The sequence below is a fragment of the Anguilla rostrata genome, chromosome 4, assembly GCF_018555375.3.
Source record: "Anguilla rostrata isolate EN2019 chromosome 4, ASM1855537v3, whole genome shotgun sequence".
Taxonomy (NCBI): domain Eukaryota; kingdom Metazoa; phylum Chordata; class Actinopteri; order Anguilliformes; family Anguillidae; genus Anguilla; species Anguilla rostrata.
Genome location: NC_057936.1, coordinates 45,260,271 through 45,285,788, shown reverse-complemented (window position 1 = coordinate 45,285,788; position 25,518 = coordinate 45,260,271). Strand labels below are relative to the sequence as shown.

General features: G+C 45.8%; 1 protein-coding gene across 3 annotated transcripts in view; it reads right to left on the bottom strand.

Annotated features, from left to right (window-relative positions):
* Positions 1-380: 380 nt before the first annotated feature.
* The window catches only part of gpc5b (glypican 5b), a 199,502-nt gene continuing 174,364 nt past the window's right edge, over positions 381-25,518 (bottom strand). For all 3 annotated transcript variants that reach the window (XM_064332734.1, XM_064332736.1, XM_064332737.1), the window contains one exon: positions 381-687. In XM_064332734.1, coding sequence (XP_064188804.1) covers positions 485-687 — 203 coding nt within the window. In that variant the 3' untranslated portion in view covers positions 381-484. The remainder of the gene's footprint in view (positions 688-25,518) is intronic.

Sequence of the window (25,518 nt, the reverse complement as noted above, 5' to 3'; positions counted from 1 at the left end):
TTAAGCATCAATTGTAGTACTTAAGAAATATTTCCAATATGTTAATACTTGTGACATAGTTTCTGCATGCGTCGATGAGTTGGAGAATTTTCCAGGTTTAAACGGGCGAGGGCGGTGGGTGTAGACTTGCCAGAAAATGGGTTTACAAAATGGAATACCAGCAGCTTGACAGAAAAGGCAATGTGACCTTAACCTGTCTGAAGAAGGATTTTATAAAATTAAATACAAAAAGGCGCCATCAACTTCCTAGCCAATGCAGAGTAGCCCAGCAAAAGCAGCAGGTTAGGTTGAGCACGCATGCGCCTCGGTGTAGCCAGTCCATCCAGAATGTGTGGCTACACCGTGCCAAACTCCCCCCAATCCCTCCCCATCGCCCGCCCGCCAAACCTCCCCCCCTCTCCGTCCAGTCCTGTGCTGAGCTCTGAAGACGTGATCTATGCAGCAAGGGGGTAGGGCTTGGAGGAGGGGCTGCAGCTGATCCAGATCAGTCTAGGTGCCAATGTAGTGCCGCCAGGAGGCAGGCGGCAGACAGCACCAGGCTGGGAGCAGAGGCCTGGGCATGACCCCTGACCTTCACCGCATCGTTGGGCCGGGCGGCGTCAGGCGGGGTCCGGCGAGGCGGGACAAACACAGGCGCCTTCCCCAAGGGCCCGCCAACGCTGGAGTCTCTGCCCCTCCCTCTGAGAACTGCAAGGGGAAACACAAATACATGATGTCATCAGTGTCATAAAAAAAACATAATCTGACCAGACTATAGACACAAGCTGTAGTTAAAACCCTTGCTCCTTTTTCTCGGAGCAGAAGGGTGAATGAGCTCCCACAGAGTACAGGCTCTGCTTGCAAACCGTACTGGTAGCTTATATCTAAGCCAAGTAAGTTGAAGGCAGTGTGGAGAGGTTGTGAGTTTCAATCCTGGGGCAAAGCACTGCACTTGTGAGACACAGTACTTGGCCACAGCTTCTGTAAGAAGAGAGGAAAAATGTTCTGGTTTACAGTATAACCTATTTAAATGATTAATGCGTACTTGTTAAGTAAAGCCAGTTGACCCATATAAGGACACCTCCTAAGGTAAAAGCAAAACAGAATAAGGTAGGACATAATATTTAATGGGATGCAGCTTTAAGGACAGGGTGAGAGGAAGGCCTGGTTTAACCCAGCTACTCTGTAACAGTGGAGGTCTGAGACATCCTTGGGCTGGATGTGAACCAGGGACCTCACACTCACTCACGCACATGCACACACACTCACACACACACTCACACACACACACTCACACACACACACACACCTGGTGATTCTGCAAGTGAATGACTCACCCTTGAGTGCTGGGGCTATTTAACAACCTTCAGAATGTCATTACCAGGTGTTTGGAGTGATCAGAGTTTCTCAGCTTCCTTTTAATCATAAGCAGCGCTCCTCAATTCACTCTTCACTCTGCTCCCCCAGGCACCCTGAACCCCAAATCCCCCCTCTCTCACACTTGTCCTGTCTGAGGTCAACCCTGAACCCTCCAAGCCCCCCTCACGCCTATCCTGTCTGCAGGCACCTCTCTAACCCTGGACCCCCCCCCCCCCATGCCCGTCCTGTCTGGCCTCATCAGCCAGGGAGATGCTCTAAATAAGCTGGATCGAACCGCATTACCACACTCCCCGCGCCGTGACCCAACCCTGTTCGTCCTCTCCGTCATCCAAAAACGGCATTAGAATAGATCTGCTGGGGGTGTGACTCTTACTCACACTGTCGCTTCACAGTCTCAGGAGAAACCGGCCTTGTGCCTTTGAGCTGCTGAAGGCCAGTGGCACGGGAAAACCTGTGATTTTCACTCTTTAGCATACCAGGGCTCCCGATGGCTTAGTTTGAATGCAGTTGGGCTGTGACACAGGGAACACCGGAGGACACAGACACATTAGAGGCCACTGGATTTCATCTGTCCTGTCTGTTCAATCAATGACCCGCATGACATGTGTGAATGGAAACAGCAATGTCTTCATCTAGAACTGAACTTCAAGCATCAGCTTCACTGTTTCTTGACCGCACCCATAATCATCAGACTGTAATAAACCAACATATCAATAACTAGGAAATCTATTCACTTATCCGTATCCATTATCATCTAAAATCCAGAACTGATTCTAGATTAGCACTCCTACAGTAATATGCTTCACAAATGTGGGCCCAGACCTCATGCTCATGCCCAAAATGCACCTGGGTAATGTAGTCCTGTGTCTAAAATGGGGTGGGGGGTTTGGGAGTGACCACAGTTCGGGGAACCGGCATAAGAACAATACAATTGATAAATCTATTCGCACCCAGTGAATACTACACAATTACATTTTTTTTCTTAAACAAACAAAAATAAAAACAATTAAAACCTGCATTGTGTGGCCCACGGATGGTTGTAGCCCTAAACAACCGCATAGAGCATTTATGCCAGTAGCCAGCTCTGATAAGCAGGAACACCTCGCATCAGACCTCTCTGCAGAGTCACACATGCTGCGTATAAATGTCATTTCCCTCCTGTAAAATTATGATTTTTTTATTATTCATTTTTTACAGATGACTGACTCGCCCTGCAAAAGACTCCCAGTGTTCCACTCAAGCTCTGTTATCTTCCCGCCTAATTAAGATCGCTCTCTGTGCCCCTGAAGTCGTGCAGTTCCATGAGCCTCTGGGACACGCTTCAATTCTGCCAAACAAAAGGACGCAGAATGAGCCTGAAATGGTTACATTAAGATCCTCACAAATGACTGAGGGGAAACTGAAAAAAAAGACCTACCGGGGATGAAATTTGATTCTATCACACAATGGGTATCGTCATACAATAGACAAAGGAGTCATTTATCTCCAATTGCGACAAGTTGTTTATGCTAACCAAAATCAGGTTTGATTGAAATTGGGGGAAAAAATCTTTTGAAAAAGCCTTTTTTTTCCCCTTTGCTATGAACATTATGAATTTGCTCCTGTGAGTGTTTTGTTTTTTTTCCAGTCTCTGGGCACTGCTGTGTTCAGCCCCTGATCTGAGTAGTGATGACTCTCTAAATTGCTAAATCTCTGAGTTTCAAAAGCTTGGAAACTTGTTGCCTGGAGAAGGGTGGAGGTGGGAAGCAGAGAGAACGGGTCTCAAGTCTTTTCACATGCAGATAAAAGCATGAATACACTCCATGTTCCGGCTGGGAGGATTGGGTGACAGCCCCCTGGTCCCCGGCCATGTCAGAAAGTGCACCGGTGGCCTGGGGGACCAAAGATGATTTCCGAAAAAACATGACACAAGCAATAGGAAATGGGGAAGGGGTTGGGTAGAAGGTGAGTCAATATGCCTGCTCAGCCTTGCCCTGAAGCCTTCTCGTCTCCTAGCAACAGCCAATGAGCTGCCACTGCTGAGAGAATAGAGGTAAAGCGCTCTCACTGTCTCTCTTTCCTTCTCCCAGGGTGGAGCTTGTCTGCTGATGTTTAATGTGTGGAGTTCTGCATTTTTGTTGTAGGCTTCAAGTCATGTTTTGTGTATGTGTGTGTGTGTGCGTGCATGTGAGTGAGTGAGTGATATCAACTAGCATTATTAAAGACATACTATGCAGGATTTTTACCTTGAAAATATTATAAAATATCCATGTTCAGTCATATGATGCACTGGCAGTCTCTGTCTTTGCACACATTTGCCAAATCCGTGCTCCTCTGCCTGTATTTCTTTTTCTAAAATATGTTTGGGATATTTCTAGACATGACACTCTTTCCTGTGTGGGGAGGGGGTGTTTGGCTACCGAGCTTATGGAGTAGGATCAGGTAACAGCAGAGTGTTTGTAGGCAGCATATACAATGGCGGAGGTGAAGAACCGAAGTGAAATGACAAGCCAACAGGGCTTGTTAAAAAAACAGTCAACCTTGGAATTGCTTTTCCTCAAAGACGACAGCTGAAGTTCACAAATGAGATGAAAAGCAACACAAAGTTTGCGTGTTTTCTGTTGGACCTGTAAGTTACCTCTAGCTATCCAGCTAGCTAATTTAAGTAGCTAGATGGCTGAAGCTGGGTACTCAGGGTGAGTCGTGGGTTTGAAGTCAGACGAGGAGACTTCTTGATTGTGAACAGAGGACCACAGCAAGGCTAAAAATCCTGCATAGTATGCCTTTAACATTACTGGTATTATTATTGTACTATTGTTTTGGCAAATGTATATATGCACTTTCACACCTTACACATCATCCATCGCATTTACACATGCCAGGCCTGGGGAGTGAGGCTGCCTTCAACCCCACACACCCCCCAAAAAACCACTGTGTGACTTGGATATCAGGTGACTCATCATGAAATGACCCGGCTGTCTGACTGTGTGTAAATGTCACATTGGGAAACTCAAGCACTTTCTCACTTACACTCTTGGGCATAGGCATATGTTTCATTTCAGCCCTGGGGCAGACATGCTGCTTGGACCGCCTGGTCTCATGCAAGATCATATGTTGAGTCTCACAAGAATACCAGCTAGTCTACAATAAATTCATATGAAAATACTGAGATTGACATGACTCCCTGTCTTCCCTCAAACCTACGCACATGACTCCCTGTCTCCCCTCAAACCTACACACATGACTCCGCGTCTCCCCTCAAACCTACGCACATGACTCCCTGTCTCCCCTCAAACCTACGCACATGACTCCCTGTCTCCCCTCAAACCTACGCACATGACTCCCTGTCTCCCCTCAAACCTACGCACATGACTCCCTGTCTCCCCTCAAACCTACCACATGACTCCCGTCTCCCTCAAACCTACGCACATGACTCCCTGTCTCCCCTCAAACCTACCACATGACTCCCTGTCTCCCCTCAAACCTACGCACATGACTCCCTGGCTCCCCTCAAACCTACCACATGACTCCCTGTCTCCCTCAAACCTACGCACATGACTCCCTGTCTCCCTCAAACCTACGCACATGACTCCCTGTCTTCCCTCAAACCTACGCACATGACTCCCTGTCTTCCCTCAAACCTACGCACATGACTCCCTGTCTCCCCTCAAACCTACGCACATGACTCCCTGTCTCCCCTCAAACCTACGCACATGACTCCCTGTCTTCCCTCAAACCTACGCACATGACTCCCTGTCTCCCCTCAAACCTACGCACATGACTCCCTGTCTTCCCTCAAACCTACGCACATGACTCCCTGTCTTCCCTCAAACCTACGCACATGACTCCCTGTCTCCCCTCAAACCTACGCACATGACTCCCTGTCTTCCCTCAAACCTACGCACATGACTCCCGTCTCCCTCAAACCTACGCACATGACTCCCTGTCTCCCTCAAACCTACGCACATGACTCCCTGGCTCCCCTCAAACCTACGCACATGACTCCCTGTCTCCCCTCAAACCTACGCACATGACTCCGTGTCTCCCCTCAAACCTACGCACATGACACTGAAGCACATTGTACTGTGCACTAGGAACTAGCACTACAGCCATAGGAATAGGAATAGGACTGAAAACACAAAGGCGACTACCTCTAATCCCTGAGCCATTCATACTGCAAGAACATTACTTCAGTGCCTGTATGGCTCAAAACAGCGCATGTAAGACAGCTATGTTTTAAATGTTGAGTTTTTCTCCCCGCTCCTCTCTGACCTCCACATGTGGCCAATGTACAATCAGAGGCATCGTCCATCAAACAAGGAGGAAGCAGACGAGTTTACACATTCCCCATAATGCAAGCTGGCAGCCAGAGATGGAAGTCAATTCCATTTGAGTTCGGTCAGTTAAGAAAATGAATTGAAATTATTTTTGCTAATCGGAATTTAATCCTCATAGAACAATATGGGCAGTTATCAATTCAGGAATTGAATTATCTGAATTGATTGGTTTTAATTGACCCCACAGACCCAAACCCTGTTTGCAGAAACATTGCGTCAAGGACTAGCGCAGGGGTGTCCGAACTTATCCGAAAAGGGCCGGCATGGGTGCAGGTTTTTTTAGCCCAGTGCTAAGAAACCAGATTCTACTCATCAAGGTCTTGATTTAAAACCATGATTAGTTCATTAGTTGAATCAGGTCGTAGCTCCGGGCTAAAAAAAAAAAGACCTGGCACCCACGCTGGGCCCTTTTAGGATAAGATCGGACAGCCCAGCAGTAGGGCTTCTGAAGCGTGAAATGGAGCCCAGGTGGACCTACGCAAACACATCCTTCACCAACTCATGAAGGTGCTCATTAATGAAAAAACCCTGCACAAATAAAGAGCGTGAGTTGTGCGTGTGATGAATTTGGGGAAGAAGAGGTGCTCCACTGTAAACCTCACCTGCTGGGATCCACCTTCTGAAAACATTCACTAAAAAAGACACAACTGGGTTCCTGCTGCTGGGACTCACACTGTCTGCAAAAATGATTCTCTTTCAGTAGCAGAGAGTGTGTGTCTGAGACTGTGCATGTGTTTGCGTGTATGTGTGATAGAGACTGTGTGTGTTTATGTGTGTGATGCAGACTGTGTGTGTGTGTGTGTATGTGTGCGTGTGAAATATAGTCTGCGTATATGTGCAGATATATGCAGTCTCATTAGAGCAGCATGATTGTGGGTGTGTGTGTGAGACACAGACTGTGTGTGTGTGTATGTGTGTGTGTATAGTTACAGTATATGCTGTCTCATTAAAGCAGGAGGAGTGTGTGTGTGCGTGTGAAATATGGTCTGCGTATATGTGCAGATATATACAGTCTCATTAGAGCAGCATGATTGTGGGTGTGTGTGTGAGACACAGACTGTGTGTGTGTGTATGTGTGTGTGTATAGTTACAGTATATGCTGTCTCATTAAAGCAGGAGGAGTGTGTGTGTGTGTGCGTGTGAAATATGGTCTGCGTATATGTGCAGATATATGCAGTCTCATTAGAGCAGCATGATTGTGGGTGTGTGTGTGAGACACAGACTGTGTGTGTGTGTATGTGTGTGTGTATAGTTACAGTATATGCTGTCTCATTAAAGCAGGAGGAGTGTGTGTGTGTGTGTGAGTGAGTGTGTGGGTGACAGCAGAGGGTAGCACAGCGGCTCACAATGCTCTCCTCTGCCGTCTCTCAGATTCAGGTCCTTTGTCACGTGGTGCGCCCTGAATGGCAGGCCAAATGAGTCGACACAATTCGCATCAGGACCCAAAAAACACTTCCAGTACAGACCCCAGCGGAGCTGTGAAGGCGTGGCCGAGAATGGCTGAGAGAGATATCCACTGAGGGCTCCCCGTACACACCCTGGCACTGAGCCTTTCATTACTGTGCCACGCTCTGAACAGACAGCCTCTGAAACAGGCCCGGGCCAAGAGCCTCACGCGCCGGACAAGCCGCCCAGCTCACTGTAATCCACGGACATGGCACGCAATAGCAGCAGACCGTGAAAAAAAAAACATACAAAAGACGTTCACATCATCAAGGTCAACATCAGATCTAGCTCAAATCTTACTGAAAAATAACACACTGAATGGAAAAAAATAAAATAAAAATCTCCGTCCCCATTTCTCTTTCTGAAAGGGAGGGCGTTCCAATTTGGTCGACGTTTGTGACTTATCTGGAAAAGCAATAATTTGGCGCTCATAGCAGAGGGGAAAAGAGAAAGCTTCTAGGAGGCAATCGTTCGACCGCAGTAATTGAATTTCAGATTGAAAATGGTGATTGCCAAGGCTGCAGTCTATCTTACCTACGGTGAGCAAGCATTTGATGGGGAAATGGAGGTTCCCAGTAAATTCATGCTCCCCAAGGCATTTTTGTTCTTTTCCATCTTGGTGGTTTACTCTCCAGGATGGAATTTAGTCCAGTTTTGTTTGCAAAATTGTTTACAATTTTAGGCTTTAACTTGGACTTCTGTTGGAGGATAACTTTCCTTAAAAGCTTCCTCTTCCTTTAAGGAAGCTTTCCTACTAATGTGTGTGTTTGTGTGTGTGTATGTGCGTTGGGCATGTGTCTGGGTGTGTGTGTGTGTGTGTGTGTGTGCATCTGTTCATGTATATGTATGTGTGTGTGTGCACTTGTGTGTATGTGGCTTTGTGTGTGGATGTACAGTATGTGGATGTGCTTGTGTGGGCGTGGGTGTGTATATATGTGTTTGTGTATGAACGTTTTTGAGGGTGTATGTGTTTGTGTGTCTGTGTATGTATGTGTTTGAGTGAGTGTGTGTGTGCGTGGCTGTGTGTATATGTGTCTGAGTGTGTGTGTGTGTTTGTGTGTACATGTGCATGTGTGTGTGCGTGTGTGTGTGTGTTTGAGTGTGTGTGTGTCTGTATATGTGTGTGTGTGTGTGCGTGTGTGTAAGTGCATGTGTGTGTAAACGTGTGTGTGTGTGCATGTGTGTGTGTATAAGCGTGTGTGTGTGCATGCGTGTGTGAGTGTGTCCATGTGTGTGAGTGAGTGTGTTCATATGTGTGTGTGTGTGTGTTTGAGAGTGTGTGCATGTGTGTGTGCACGTGTGTTTGTGTGCGTGTGTGTGAGTGTGTTCATGTGTGTGTGTGTGAGTGTGTTCATGGGCGTGTGAGTGAGTGTGTTCATGTGGGTGTGTGTGAGTGAGTGTGTTCATGTGCGTGTGTGTGTGAGTGTGTTCATGGGCGTGTGTGTGAGTGAGTGTGGGTGTCTGTGTGAGTGAGTGTGTTTATGTGCATGTGTGTTTGTGTGCGTGTGAGTGAGTGTGTTCATGTACGTGTGTGTGAGTGAGTGTGTTTGTGTGTGTGTGTGAGTGAGTGTGTTCATGAGCATGTGTGTGAGTGTGTTCTCGGCGTGTGTCTGAGTATGTTCTTGTGTGTGTGTGTGAGTGAATGTGGGTGTGTGTGTGCGTGAGTGTGTTCATGTCCGTGTGTGTGTGAATGAGTGTGTTCATGGGTGTGTGTGTGAGTGTGAGTGTTCAGGCATGTGTGTGTGATTGAGTGTGTTCATGTCCGTGTGTGTGAGTGTGTTCATGGGCGTGTGTGTGAGTGTTCATGCGCGTGTGTGTGAATGAGTGTGTTCATGAGCGTGTGTGTGTGAGTGTTCATGCGCGTGTGTGAGTGTGTGTGTTCATGGACGTGTGTGTGAGTGTGTGTGTTCATGAGCGTGTGTGTGAGTGAGTCTGTTCATGAGCGTGTGTGTGAGTTAGTGTGTTCATGGGCAGAGGTGGGTAGAGTAGCCAAAAACTACTCAAGTAAAAGTATTGTTACTTTAAAATAATAATGACTCAAGTAGAAGTAAAAGTAGTCATCCAAATAATTACTTGAGTAAGAGTAAAAAAAGTATCTTGTGAAAAGACTACTCAAGTACTGAGTTACTTCATATAATCTGTTTTAATGTTGAAAAAATGGATGGATAACCACCATCTTAAGCTGAACCCAGGTAAGACAGAGATGATCTTCATCCCTGCTCCATCCTCTAACCTTCTTGACTTTCCCATTTCCCTAGGGGACACCGTGGTGTCATCATCACCCATCGCAAAAAACCTTGGAGTGGTGATGGACAACAGACTGTCCCTCTCCCATAACATCACGGCGGTGAGTCGAACGTGCAGGTTCTTCCTGTACAACATCCGGAGAATCCGCCCCTTCCTCACCACCTACGCAACCCAGCTCCTGGTCCAAGCGATGGTCCTGTCCCGCCTGGACTACTGCAACTCGCTGCTGGCTGGTCTGCCAGCATCGGCCATCAGACCCCTGCAGCTCATCCAGAATGCTGCAGCGCGTCTGGTCTACAACCTCCCCAGACATTCCCATGTCACACCCCTGCTCACTGACCTCCACTGGCTGCCTGTTATGGCTCGCATCAAATTTAAGACCTTGGTGCTTGCATACCAGGCAGCTAAGGGGTCAGCACCAGGGTACATCCAGAGGATCATCAGACCCTACACACCAGCCAGACCTCTCCGTTCTGCCACCTCTGGACACTTGGCACCTCCCCCTCTTCACGTCTGTACTTCCCGCTCCCGTCTGCTGTCTGTCCTGGCCCCTCGCTGGTGGAATGACCTCCCCGTGGCGGTCAGAACAGCAGAGAATCTTACTACCTTCAAACGCAGACTAAAGACTCATCTCTTCAGGCTGCACCTCTCCCCACCCCTCCCTAGCCTATAGTTTAGCTCAATGTACCTAGTTAGGATAATACGATTACGTTAGTTTATTTGGCAGGATTGTTTTTGTCTGATTAGGCAAATGTGATTCCAGTGCTAGTTTGTACTTGGTAGGATTGTTGTTTGCTGAACAGGTTACTTTACAGGGTTGGAGTCCTGATCGATGTGGTCACTTCTGGCACTACGATCCTTACTTCACTCTATTGTGTTTCTTTTTCACCTCTGCACCGTGAACTAATGCACTTGTTGTACGTCGCTCTGAATAAGAGCGTCTGCTAAATGCCTGTAATGTAATGTAATGTAATAACAGAGCAAGATGAACGTAAAAATCCAAATGTCCAAAATATAAAATTGTAAATGCTTGTCCAATAGAAATAAACAAAATATAAAATAGCCATGTGCAAATTCAAATATGGCTTAAATCATATCCCTTTAAATAAAACAATACACAGGCGGTTCGTCAGAAGAGGAGGATTTTCGCTTTCTGTTGTACTTTATTAAGTCTGTATACCTTATCAGTTTGTTGGGGTGAACCCTCCGTTGACAGAAAAAATATCAATGAGGCTACAGGGGATTTATCCATTAAAATAGACTCATCATCACAACAAAGAGGAGCCTGCTCAAATTCAAATAAACTTTATATGTGGAAAACCTAATGCTTTGTCGCACCATTATTGTACCTTATGATGCACTTATCCACAATATTCCAAAGTCCCATGGATGCCTTGCGCGGAATATATGCAGAACTTCCGGTTTAGCGTAAACAAACTTTATGTATGGTATGCAATGCTATGCAATGTTCCAGCGCTCACGTCATGACTGTTGCATGCTTCACAAAAACTATTACACTACTAACTAACGCTTACATTACAGTGTGAAATATCCACATTAATACCAGTAACTTATTTAAACACACTCAATTTCAAAAATAACGTATACAACCGAAGTATTTTGAACAGTAATAGCCTACTTACATATCAATCATGAAATCTTATCTGTGTTCAGTAGATGGAGACAGAGACAGTAAATCAACAATACAGTTCAATCCGCTTCTGTTTTGCTCCAGAAAACGATGTCAGCTAGGTCTATCAGCAAACATTCGGCTTAGCTATGCCCAGAAGTCCTCAATAATAATAGTATTTCCCAAGAAATTACGAATAATAGTTGACCACGTTTCGTGAGTGAATGCGATAAGAAAAATTTTGGTTACGCTGACCTAAAAACGCTATTCCAAAAGCAAAATTAGACATGTTATACATCGTTAGAAAGCTTATACTCTCACCTACTGAATAGATGAATTGTCAATCAAGCCAGACTGTACTAAAAAGGGCGACAACGCCTCCTACGAATCACCCGCTGTTGTTTCAGCTATTGTTGTCGCCCACGCATCCTTCTGTGTGCTGTGACTGGCTACGTTTGATTGGTGAAACGGAGTTATTTGGGGCTGTGACAGTGCCAAAGCAAAGACCAGTCAGTCTCTTTGGCTGAAGTCTCTCTGAGAGAATGAAACAAACAGAACATGCATTGAATAAAAAATGGGTAAAAAATAAAAGTAACGAGCGAATGTAGCCGAATATAACAGAGTAAAAGTAACATTTTTTCTTCACAAATATACTCGAGTAAAAGTGAAAAGTATGTCGCATTAAAACTACTCTTACAAGTACAAGTTATTCAAAAAGTTACTTAAGTAAATGTAACGGAGTAAATATAACGCGTTACTACCCACCTCTGTTCATGGGCATGTGAGTGTGTTCATGTGGGTGTGTGTGAGTGAGTGTGTTCATGGGCGTGTGTGTGAGTGAGTGTGTTCATGAGCGTGTGTGAGTGTGTTCATGGGCATGTGTGTGAGTGAGTGTGTTCACGTCCGTGTGTGTGAGTGTGTGTGTTCATGGGCGTGTGTGTGAGTGAGTGTGTTCATGAGCGTGAGTGTGAGTGAGTGTGTTCATGAGCGTGTGTGTGAGTGAGTGTGTTCATGGGCGTGTGTGTGAGTGAGTGTGTTCATGAGCGTGTGTGTGAGTGAGTGTGTTCATGGGCGTGTGTGTGAGTGAGTGTGTTCATGGGCGTGTGCGTGAGTGAGTGTGTTCATGGGCATGTGTGTGAGTGAGTGTGTTCATGGGCGTGTGTAGTGTATATATTTGTGTGCCTGTGTCTCTGCGCATGTATGCCACATTGCCTTTCAATGCCAGCTGTAGAGAAGCAGACATGCTGCACACCTAATGAATAAGTCACCCAGCCCCAGGACGAGTCCTTCTCTGAATTCTAACCTGATTAAACCTGATCAAAGATTAAGCTTCTCCCACCTGTTTCAGGTATGCTCACACACACAATGATGCTCTGTGTCCCAGCGCCCACAAAAACAAGCCTGACACCTGAGGCTGGGATTGAATGACAGTGTGGCTTCAAATGTAATAAAAAAAAAAAAACACCACGTTGTGATGCTTAAAAACAAAACCAAAAAAAAGAAAAAAAAAAACACAATGCATTCCTTTCTCATGATTATATTTCATGTTCTCACAAAGAAATGCTTGCTTCCTGTGAAAATGTGCATATATAATATACATTCTGAAAAAATATTTTAAAATCTGTCAATTCCAAGTCTTTCAGTCTTATGTTTGTGTTTGGAGTTAAAAACTAGTTTTGAGGTAAAATGTAGCCAGTTTGACTCATTTCAATAGCTACCAATTGGACGAGAATATTTCCCTTGTCAAGCAGACAGTAACTAAAAACAAGCAAATATTTTCTACTTCAGAGAAAGAAAATAACATTTAAGTCTCATTACAAGACTAAAACACTTTTTAAAACAAATTATTTTGGAGTGAATATATGTATATTTGAGGTAGTAATGTAAATATCGGTGTGGGGAGCAGGGATATTCTGGATAGGCTCAGCTGGTACCCCCCCCCCCCCCCCTCTCTCAGCTGACAGAACTCCAGCAGCTCCCTCACACCCTCTTCCACATCCCTCAGCCTCTTTCAATTATATAATGTTCTTCATATTATTTTTTAATACAATGCTGGTATTCATTATGTTATCCAGACACACGGTGACTCATGTGGAGGCAGACCCTGAAGGGCACACAATTGGAGCCTTTCCAACTTTTGTTCTTTGTTTTTTTTAAAAATGTGGTGCAGTATTCGTTATCTCCCTCTGGTGCAGTTTGGGACTTGTCTTTCTAACAGCGGCGATGAACGGCGCAGGTATGCCAGTCTCTGGCTCTTGGCTGTAGTACCGATGCCTCCGTGAGACTGGCGAGAAAGGCGATTTATAGACAACCGCAACGAGCCAATTATTTATTCCCCGGCTTTGGTGGTGCAGCCTCTGTCTCGGGCCACGTCGCCGCACGTCCGTGCGATGGACAGCGTGTTTTATGACGTGAATACGGTGATGAGAGGCTGTTGGAACCAGGCAGGAAGGCTGTGCGTGAGGACTGTTGATATCTGGACTCCAGCCACCTTGGCTGGAGCTGGGCTGACCAGACGAGGTTTAACCTCTTAGCGCACACCCCCTAGTGGTCGGCACGCCGGCATGCCTGGATTGTTCAGCTCAAACATTCATTGCTGCTGCAACCAAATTATGAGTTGAAAACATAAACGCTTTGTTTTAGTTTCGTTAGTAGACGATATACGGCAACTATGCCGAATACAACCAATGGCGATATACCAAAAGTCATAGAACTCCATTGTCGTCCAAAACAATATTGAAACAAGTCAAAAAGACATACTGTTGCTTTCTGTCAGCATAACTCACCATTATGAATGCTTGTTTTACTGAAACTACTCTAAAGAGACAACAACCGCTTTTTCGATATGTGGAAATTAGTCCAACGCGGTGCCGGAATATTGAAAATAGTCCCCATTGAAATTTGCTTGAAAACGAGGCCAGTGCTCGCAATTGCAAGATCCATAAGTGGGCTTATTTCAGGGCACTTGATGCACTTCATGGTGCAGTGCTGTCGTCGTTCGGCAGGGGGGAGGGGTGACGGTGGGGGTGAAACATAACCCAGCACTCAGGGACCTTGCAGAGCGTGCATGCTCAGACTCGCTGCGCTTAACTGTGATTAAGGGTCTGAGCTGAACTCCTACGGGACACAGAACCCATCAGAACCAGCACCAGGATCCGCAGGCTGGAGCGGCCACCTCATTTCAGTCCCTCAATACTCCCCTACTGCTGAATCCATCTAACACTGGCTGTTATAAACCATTACAAGGTCAGTACTGTACTGTTGAAGGAAAGGGAGCCTTAGGCAGGATATGAAGATTGCCAGGAAGGACACAAGGATAAAATTTTCATAGAACTGTAACCTATAACAGCTGCTCAACAGTAGCAGGGAGATGTCAATCAGAAGAATCTCAGGGACAGGAGAACTCCGCCTCCAGTGCATTGCACACAAACAGTGGACACTGGACTGCAGATCAAATTCTGAGGAACGGCAGCCATTAGCCTGGCCACACTACAGAGGGAATATCAAATTCATAGCAGCAATTTGTGAATAAATAAATAAATAAATAAATAAATACATAAAACGCTAGTGGGAGTACTGTCCAGTGCTATCTGGAGACTCGTTTTACATTCTCCAAAGAGACTTCATGTGTTATATACTGTATGTGTACGTATATGTGTGTGTATGTGTGTTTGTGTGTGTGTGTGTGCATGCATGCATGTCTATGAGAGGCCGTTTAGGCCATAAATCATACTTCCTCTCACAAACACCATCATACCCTCTCACAAACACCATTAGTAGTATGGTGTATGTGTGAAAGAGTTCGATTGTATGTGTGCGAGAGAATGGTATTGTGTGTGTAAGAGAATACTAGTATGTGTCAGAGAGTTTGATTGTATGTGTGAGAGGGAATAGTAGTGTGTGTGTGAGAGAGAATACTAGTACAGGTATGTGTGAGAGAATCTGATTGAAAAACGGAAGGTAGTTTGATTGAAATGGAAGGCAGTTTTCATCATCAGTTCCTGATTGGCTTACAGCCTTTTCACAGACAAGGCCCGCCCGCACTCAGCCTCACCTCCACCGACAGAGAGCATCTAAATTAAGCTAATTTCAATAAGACAGCTAGAAATAACACTTTAAAATCAGCTAGCTTTATTTATACGATAGCAAGGTGTATGACACTGGAGAAGCACCAAAAATCAGACTGCCAAGCGGCCGGCGGTGGCTATATCCTAACCAAAGCCAGCTACTCACACCATGCATACACACACACACACAAACACCATGCAAACACACTCACACCATGCATACACACACACACACACACCATGCAAACACACACACATCATGCATACACACGCACGCACCAGACACACACACATACACACATACCGTACACCATGCATACACACACACACACACACCATGCAAACACACACACATCATGCATACACACGCACACACACACACACACCATGCAAACACACACACATCATGCATACACACACACACACACACACACCATGCAAACACACACACATCATGCATCCACACGCACGCACCAGACACACACACATACCGTACACCATACATACACACACACACACCATGCAAACACACACACATCATGCATCCACACGCACGCACCAGACACACACACATACACACATACCGTACACCATGCATACACACATACTCACACCATGCATACACACACACACACACACCATGCAAACACACACACATCATGCATCCACACACACGCACCAGACACACACACATACACACATACCGTACACCATGCATACACACATACTCACACCATGCATTCACACACAGACCATGCATACACAAAAAACACACCATGCATACACACACACACACACATACACATCATCAATCATACACACACACACAAACACAAAATCAAATGTTGTGTGTGTGTGTGCTTGTGTGTATGTTTTGTGTGTGTGTCTATGCATGTGTGTGTGGGTGTGTGTTTGTGTATGTGTGTGTGTGCATGTGCATGTTGTGCATGTGTTTGTGTGTGTTGATTGGACACAAGGTTTAGGTAGCTGTTCTTCACCCTGGACCACTTGTGTGAATTTCAGTGATTAGGTGCACAGGATGCTCCTGATTAGGCACATAAAACACAGGCCTCAGTCAGAAGCCATTTCAATCTACATTTTTCAAACTGTCCTCTTAATATGCATTAAAAGGAAACTGCTTGATCCTCCCAGGGTAATGCAATTCTGGCATAGGAGCTGGCTAATCACAAAGGGCCTAGTGTAGCAAGCTCTCTCACGCTCTCTCTCTGTCTCTTTCTCTCTCTCTCTGTCACACACATAGAGTGTAGGCAGCAGTATGTAGTGGGAGAGATGAGGAGCACTCAAACACAATCCCCAATGTGACCTCTCCTCACCCCTTCCTTTCCTCCTCCCTCCTTTCATCTTCCCTCTCTTCCACGGAGCTGAAGAAGGATGAGAGCATCTGCCATGCCGCCGGACCCCGTGGGACCACCAGTGACACGGCTCCGCCAATCACGCCAGTCCTTTCTGATGGTCTCTCCCGCCTCTGGCACGTCTTCACAGCTCAGGCCTTCCTGATGAAGCCACCGGTGCATCTCAGTGACGGGAGGGCCAAGCATTCCTGTAGCCTAGCATTCATTTTCCTAAACAGATGCTGAACCCTTCCCCTCAACCAACCCTGACGCGGAAGCTCGCTCTCCTGAGTATCTCGACCTTCAGTGTTAGTGTAGCAGGTGGTGAGAAGTGAGGGGGGTTTTGGTGGGTTGGGGGTTGGGTTGAGGGTGGTGAAAACGTATCCCAACGCATGACCATCTGTGTTAGTAACGAGCGCTCTGCTGGCCTTCGCCGTCATTGCCCCGCCGAGAGACTGCGGAATGCGCGGGGATAGGGCTGTTTTCCACACGCGCGCTAACTCGTGCTAATAAGCACCGTTTGCTGCCATGGGCCAGGCCCTGCACCACCAGCATGTCTCTGCACTGCAGACGAGCCCGGAGAGAAGGGCCCACAGTGTGCGGAGCGTTCACAAGCGCAAGGCTGATGTGGGTCCCCTGAGAGCGACACTCTCGTTTGCTTCCATAGCGACCATGAGGGGGAGGAGTCTGTCACGAATCCCCCTACCCTCTTAATTAATCACAGCCACCTGCCAAGAAACCAGGAAAAATAATGGCTCTCTATGGGCTTACAATTCAAAGACTCATCCTTCAAATTCTATTTCACTAATCCAATTTCATTTTAATATGAAGAAATGACTGTTTTATAACACGTACAGACATGCACACATACACAGACACCAGACCTGGGTCAAATATGTATTTATTTTGGATTCAAATACTTTTCCACACTTTACTGATCTTGTTAGGTGCATTGGAACCAATGAAATAATCTCTAAAAGTGCAAACCTTGCCTTCTGGTCATTTTAGCAGGCTCAATTACACCAGGCAAGATCAATAGAGCACAGAAAAGTATTTGAATCCAAAACAAACACGTATTCGACCCAGGTCTGACAGGCACACAGACATGCGCACACACACACGATTACACACACATAAATACGCATACACACACATGCACACCCACACACAGGCATATGCATGCACATGGACACACACACACCCACGCATGGACACCCGAGGACACATAATTGATTGCTGTCAGCGATCCGAAGAACACTGCGCAGTTCGACATCTTAACCTTTCCGAGGATTTATGGCCCCCGCCGCCGAAGGTTCTGACACGTCCCACTCGCGCGCGGCAGAAAACCTCATCGTTACCCCAGCAACCTCAAACGGCCCGTTTTTAATCATCCGCAATTATGATCCACCTACTCGCTTTCGAGACACCGGCACGAAAACAGGAAATCCATAAGAGCCCGGAGCTCTCAGCAAATCCCTGCATTTTAATGTAACCGATTCACCCTCCCTCTGCAGGTGCAGGTGCTGCTGCTGCGTGTGAGTTGGGACGGCTTCAGGCTCACGAGGAGGAGAAAAGAGCTTAATCCGACACGAGAGGGGGGTGTCCAAAATCAGCAGAGCCACAGAGTCCCTTCCGAAGGGTTCCCTTCCCCAGCCAGGAAAAATGCTGATTCAACTTTCTGACATATTTCTGCCTCCTTAAACACATGTACACACACAGGCACAGGTGCACACCAGCATACACCCAAACACCTGCACACACACACACACAGGCACAGGTGCACACCAGCATACACCCAAACATCTGCACACACACGCACACGCACAGGCACAGACGCACACCAGCACACCCAAACACCTGCACACACACACAGGCACAGACGCACACCAGCATACACCCAAACACCTGCACGCACACAGATGCACACACACAGGCACAGACGCACACCAGCATACGCCCAAACACCTGCACACACACAGACGCACACACACAGGCAGAGACGCACACCAGCATACGTCCAAACACCTGCACACACACACGCACACACACAGGCACAGGTGCACACCAGCATACACCCAAACACCTGCACACACACACGCACACACACAGGCACAGACGCATACCAGCTTACGCCCAAACACCTGCACACACACAGACGCACACACACAGGCACAGACGCACACCAGCACACCCAAACACCTGCACACACAACCAGGCACAGGAGCCACAAGCATACACCCAAACACCTGCACACACACACGCACACACACAGGCACAGACACACACCAGCATACACCCAAACACCTGCACACACACAGACGCACACACACAGGCACAGACGCATGCCAGTATACACCCAACACCTGCACACACACACACACAAACACACTAACGCGCGCACACACAGACACACACACACTAACGTGCACACACCACACACACATACACACTAACGTGCACACACGCAGCACACACAGGCACAGATGCACACCAGCATACGCCCAAACACCTGCACACGCACAGACGCACACACACAGGCACAGATGCACACCAGCATACACCCAAACACCTGCACACACACACAGGCACAGACACACACCAGCATACACCCAAACACCTGCACAACAGCACACACAGGCACAGACCACGACCAGATACACCCAACACCTGCACACACACAACCACCATATACACCAACCGCACACACACACACATACACAATAATGCACACACACACACACACACACATACACACTAACGTGCACAAACGCACACCACCCAAACATGCTATGCATGCACACATATCTCAGGTAGAGGGTGATGTCAGGATGTTGACCACAGAAGAAACTGCCTGCTCTGTCATTGTGGTGAAATATGAACCTGAGTGCATCACAGCACTAAAACAGAAATCAATAGCTATTACATTTTAAATCACATGCCAGTGCTCCCCCGCCCTTAACCCAACCCCCCTCCCCCCACTCCGCCCCCACCTGCGCATCAACCCGCCATCCTTTAAGACCACAGGGCGACCTCTTGTCAAAACACATAATTTTTCACTGAGCAGCCGAGTCGTTCACCCGGTGTCCCTGTCTGTTCACCCACAGGCCGGATTCACATTGCGCTTACTCTTCTTTTTTTTAAACTGGGAAAGAAAAGAAAAACAAACCGACCTCTGATCTCTATAGAGAAGCAACTTAATTAAAAGGCTAATAAAGCACATTCATCTTTCTGTGTCCAACAAAAAAAAGAGAGAGAAAGAAATTCTGTCTGCAACATGATAAGCGCTCCCTTAAGATCCCTGCGCTAAAGGATCGGGTTACGCTGCCGGCAGATTACACTGACAGCCAGGATTTATTAGGCTTCCCATTGCATCGCATCACGGATTAAATATTGAAATCGCTCACTGCAGTGTTGAATGACTGCTGAGAATGCTTGCTAGAAGAATGCAAAGGAGAGAGCGAGCGAAAGAGAGAGAGAGAGAGAGAGAGAGAGAGACTGAGGGAGAGGGAGAGAGCATTTTAATTAAGCAGGTCAGGAAACATTAATGAACACAAACAGAAGGCGTAATTAATCTGCTCTCTGGCCGGCCCCTGCCAGGGACACCGAGGCAGTGATTTTCTGTTTAAAGCAGGGCAGATAAACACACGGTGGCTAATTGTTCTGGATTGTTCTTAGACCCGCGCGGCCTGGCATAATGGCAGCCAGCGGGGAGGCAAGGGCCAGAGCCTGGCACCGTGCGCCGCTGGATGGCCATGTGCCACCGCTGTTCCTGGTGCCAGGCGGTAGCCATAAGGGAGCTGCGGGTTCAAATCCATAAATGGGGATGAAGGGCGAGGGTAGGAAGGGAGGGGCACTGGAGTTTTGTCGGGAAGCTTGATGTTTGCACTAGTCACAGTTACACACAGATACAAAACATCCTGTTGCAATCTTTTGGCAAGTCATGTGACATTTTGTTGGTTATCGTTGGTTTCTTGGGGTTAGGGTGTTTTCCCACATGGGTAACTGGAGCCTGCAAGTTTGCAGTGGATATTGCCAAAAATCCATGGTCACGTTTTCACATAACCTACTCTATGACTGGCAAATCTTTACCGCCTTTTTCCGTTTACCATATATGTACCTTAAAATAACCTCTGTTGAACCTTTACATTTTCCAGGGTTAAAATATTCCCTGTCCACCTTTAGGGGAAATAACTGCAGCAAGACAAACAACACAAATAACGGCAAAGTGAACAGAAAGTCAAACAGCTGCTCTGTCCGTCACATCTGAAGGCCAATGTATGCTTGTACTATCATACAGTAGGTGTGAAATAAAGCCAAACCATTTCCATTGTTATTACAAAGTAAGAGTAAAACACAGCAGATTGCCTTAGCTTCACACCGGCTGTTTGGAGCAAAAGCAATAAAAAAAATGTACATTTAATTTATACATCCTGACAGTGGGGCCCATCCAAGCATTCATGTGTAATGCAGGGGTATGTCAGTACACCATGCACATTACAATATTTATTACTCAAATGCTGCTCGTCAGCATGTTTTTAATCTAAGCCAAAATGAATCACATTAAAGATGAATTACGGTAACATGTTATTGATATATTCATTTACCATTTTATCATTTGCTACTCGATGTGTTAATGATTTTAGCTGTCACTTCAGTACCGCATTGTTTTATTCATGAGCTATGAGTTGGCCTTGGTACAATTAATAACAACAACAAAAACAACAATAATAATCATAATAATCATAATAATAATAATAATAATACATGTTTGCAATGGTTAGGGTAAGTAAGCATCAGGGGTGGTGCTTGTGAAGTCTCTGTGCTGTGATTGGTCAGACTGGAGAGGACTCACAGCTCTCTAACCTTAAAGGGGGCTTATTCCATTCTCTTATTTTATCGACTGACCCAGAAATTGATCGAGGACCTCCATCTTTAAGAACATTCCAACCCATTAAATGCTCCTTGAAGGAGCTGAAAGGCTAGGAGGTTGTGTTAGCCGCCTCCGGCAGGCCTCTTCACAGGCCTCCGCCTTCAAGCGCGCCGCCATCCAGATTCCCCTTAATTACAGCTACGGCAGCCTGCATACAGCTTCTCACATCCTGGCAGATGTAGAAAAGTGCCTGGGAAATCGTTGGCAGGTTTTAATCCGTTTTAATACAAGCTTTTGGTAATTTAGTTTTTGGAAGAGATTTGAGAGAAAAGGGGGTTGGGGGGGCAGGACAGTAAAAATTCTGTTCTGCGCAATCTTATTCCCGCTATTCTGGGCTTTTTGTGAAAAGGTCCAGCTTGCCTCCAGTATTCTTCTGAGAAGCCAGAGAATATATTAAATTTTTTCCCCTCTGGTTAATTATTTTTGGAATCATTTTTTAAGCCTTACCACCAGCCTCTATTGTTCTAGGTACAGTCACCACCCCCCCCCCCCCCCACCACCCCACCCCCCCACCCCCCACCATGTCAAACCATCAGGCCCCCGAGCAGCCACAACTCTTTGTACCTCAGCTCAGCTCTGGTAGCACATCCAGCTCCCAATTTGTTGTACAATGAAGCTAAATGTTATCAGGTAAAACAGAACGCTTGGCTAATGCACTATGAATGTCTAACAGTGTTAGTGCACAAATTTACACCGCCGCGCTACCTGTAGCACGCCTCATATCGTATGGCACGCACTCCTGCTTCCTGTATCATAATTACTGCTTCCTCCAAGCTCTCTGGCTTAATATAAAATAATGAGTGTACCAGACTAATCCTGGTTTATAATAAACCCTGATTAAGTGAGAAAACCAATAGCGCAATGCTACGGTATGCCCTGCATTCCATAAAACACAAACGATTAGCTCAGCATTAATCAGCCAATGGACTGAGTCTATAAAATATGATTGTTACAATAAACATAATTCAGAAAAAATGACAGATATAGACTAAGGGCATCGCTGTAATAAGTTGCTGAAAGGTTGCTGTTTGGGGTTTACTATTCTCTGATCATGATCCAGGATGACCTTCAGCTGGGAGTTTGCCTTTAAATACACAATGTTTTAAAAATGTTTAACTGACATAACGGCAGTGTTATTCCAACAATTAGAGCTGCAGTGTGTTCACAGGCAAGCACGTGTGTCCATATGTGTGTGACTAATGTGGGAATGTGAGGGCATGCATGTGTATGCACAACTGTGTGTGTGTGTGTGTACACGCATGCCTCTCTATGTGCATGTGTGTGTGTATGTATATGCCACTGTATGTGTATGTGCGTGTGAAAGTGGTCATGGTGTGTGTGTGTGTATGCGTGTGTGTGTGTTTATGTGCATGCGTGTGTGAGGGTGGCCTGTGTCTGTGTGCATGCATGTGTGAGGGTGGTTGCGTGCATTAGAGAGGGTGGCAGTCTCCATTATATATGGGAAGGGTATGTGTCCATGGATGTGTGACTAAAGTATGTACATGCAAGCAGCATATGCTACTGTGTATAAGTGTATGAGCGTATACCAATGTATGAGTGATGGAGACTGCTTATGTGTGTGTGTGTGTGCTTGTGTGTGTGTATGTATGAGTGTGTAGGTGTGCGAATGTGCGTCTGTGTGCACGCATGTCTGTTTGAGCATTTAATGCATGCTTATGTGTGTGTGAGCATGCATGTGTGTGTGTGTGTTTGTATGAGCGTACTGTTTGAGCATTTTATGCATGCTTATGTGTGTGAGCACACTGTGCATGTGTGTGCACGTGTGTGTGTTCGTAAGCACATTTTGTTTGTGCATTTTATGCATGCTTATGTGTGCGTGTGTGTGTGTGTGTGTGTGTGTGCATGCATGCATGTGCGTGTGTGTGTTTGTATGAGCATTTTTGTTTGGGAATTTTATACATGCTTATGTGCATGTGTGTTTGTATGTGTGTGATTGCATGTGTGTGTGTGTGCAGTGTGCATGTGTACTTACACCAGTCAGTGTCAGTTGTGCTCTAACAGAGTCAGAGTACACAGTGCATTAATGCGCTCTGCCGGAGCAGAATGTGCTGTCATCAGAGCTGATTTAACACTGGAAATGTTGCTGTGCGTTGCATGTGTGAGGGTAGCTGTTTGGCTCAGAGTGGGTGGGAGGCTGCATTATATATGGGCAGCCACACAGATAAGCAGGAAAATAAATCTCTAATTCCTTAATGAGGGTTATCGTCCCTCCCTGGGGAGCTGCAGACAGTACATTACTGCCACTGCACTCAATTACGTGCTGAGAGTATCAGTTATTAAATATCAGGAAAAGCTGTTTACGGCTGCACTTCTGAAAGGGCTATTCATTTTAATATCTAATAAGCTTATTAACATTCCAAAGCCAGTGGAAGCATGGTGTGCATAATTTTTGAGTATTCTTCAATTAAATAAATAAATAAGTAAATAATAAATTGAGGAATAAAAAAAATGCATAAGGGACAGGCACTTGATCACATATGCCTGTCTATTCAACAAATCTTTTTTTATGGGGAAAAGTTGTTGAGTTGAGAAACGGCCTGCACTCAGGTTTGTAGGCAAAGCGGTTTCACAGGGAAGTGAGGCATTATGGGTAATTGATGCACATTACCCTAATTGCCACGATAAAGACTACTGAGCCCGTCTTATCAGTGTCCTGTCAGGAGCCCGTAGCTTTGCTGAGTCAGCAGTAAAGCACAAACAATCAGCGGTGGGGCGGGGGAGGGGGGAGGGAGGGGAGCCGCGCCCGCCGAACCCACCGTGTCACGCTGTAATGACTGAGGGGCTCGTTTTCAAAAAAAAGAGAGCACAGGAGTGATTACCGCCATTAGGAGCAACAGCTGAACGAGCGCGGCAGCCAAGTCCGTCCAGATGGAGCTCGGTTGTGCAGAACGGCCGTTATCTCCTGCGCAGTAAAGCAGGAGATTAAAATGTCAGGTGTGTCTATTCAGGGTGCCTTTTTAGAAAAAAAATTTTATAAACTTGTTGCCCAATGTGGGGATGCACATTTAATTACCACCCTAATCTGGAATTTTAACCCTTTAGCGCACATGCCAAATCTGGCCAATCCTTGCCCATTTAGGGGTCCCCTCTTTAAAGCTTTATAACTCCAGATGTGAGCATCAGAGACTTGGAAAATGGCTTACATGAAGCAAGACATTTGTACCATTAACAATATTAACTTGTGCCACACTAAAGTGCTAAAGTGCCACAAATGTAATTGTCTAGGCTTTTTTATTTTGCAATGAAATACTGATAGATTGCACATATATAGCAGTGCCAGACATGTAATTCACTATTTGGCTGTTCTCAGCCTGAGGAAGCTTCAAAGTGCTCAGCCAGTATAGCCTGGAGATAAGACCGAGCAGGAACTGGAGGGGTACCATCTGAGGTGTGAATCTGTGTGTGTGTGTGTGTCGAATGGGGAGTCCATGCCCCTGCCCCCTCCTCTTTTTCATCTGTTAAAATATGTGGCTTCCTTTTGGTCAGTCAGTTAGGTTTGGGCAACTTGGACGGAGGTAGTTTATAACAGTTGGAAGTAGGCATCTGAGTCCTGTCATTCTACATTTCATCTCTGGTTCTATTCGACTATTCTGCTGTCTTTTGTTTTCTGCATTTTGGATTACTTTGGGACAAAAGCTGTGGATTGGTATCTTCTCTCATTCATTTCTTGTGGTACTGTCCATGTCTGTAACCTCTGTTAATTGTTTTAAAGTAGTTGAACCACGTCTTTAGATTAGACGTAAACACTTTTTGTAACTTAATACATTTCTTAACCCCTTAGCTCACATCTGGCCAATCCTTGCCCATTTAAGGGGTACCCTATTTAAAGCTTTATAATTCCAGATGTGAACACCACAAAGACTTGAAAAATGGCTTAAATGAAGCAAGACATTTGTACTATTTACAATACTAACATAGATTATTTTATATTCATAATTTTGGAAGAAATAAAGTGCCACAAATGCAAAAAAAATCAAAAATAAATTTGCTCTTTTTTAGTTTGCAATGAAATACTGAGAGATTGCATATACAGTGGGCTCCAGAATTATTGGCACCCTTAATAAAAATGAAGAAAAAAGGCTGCATATAATAAATGACACAGATAATAATCTATATGTTATGTTCAAACATATGGGAAAACTGTATACTT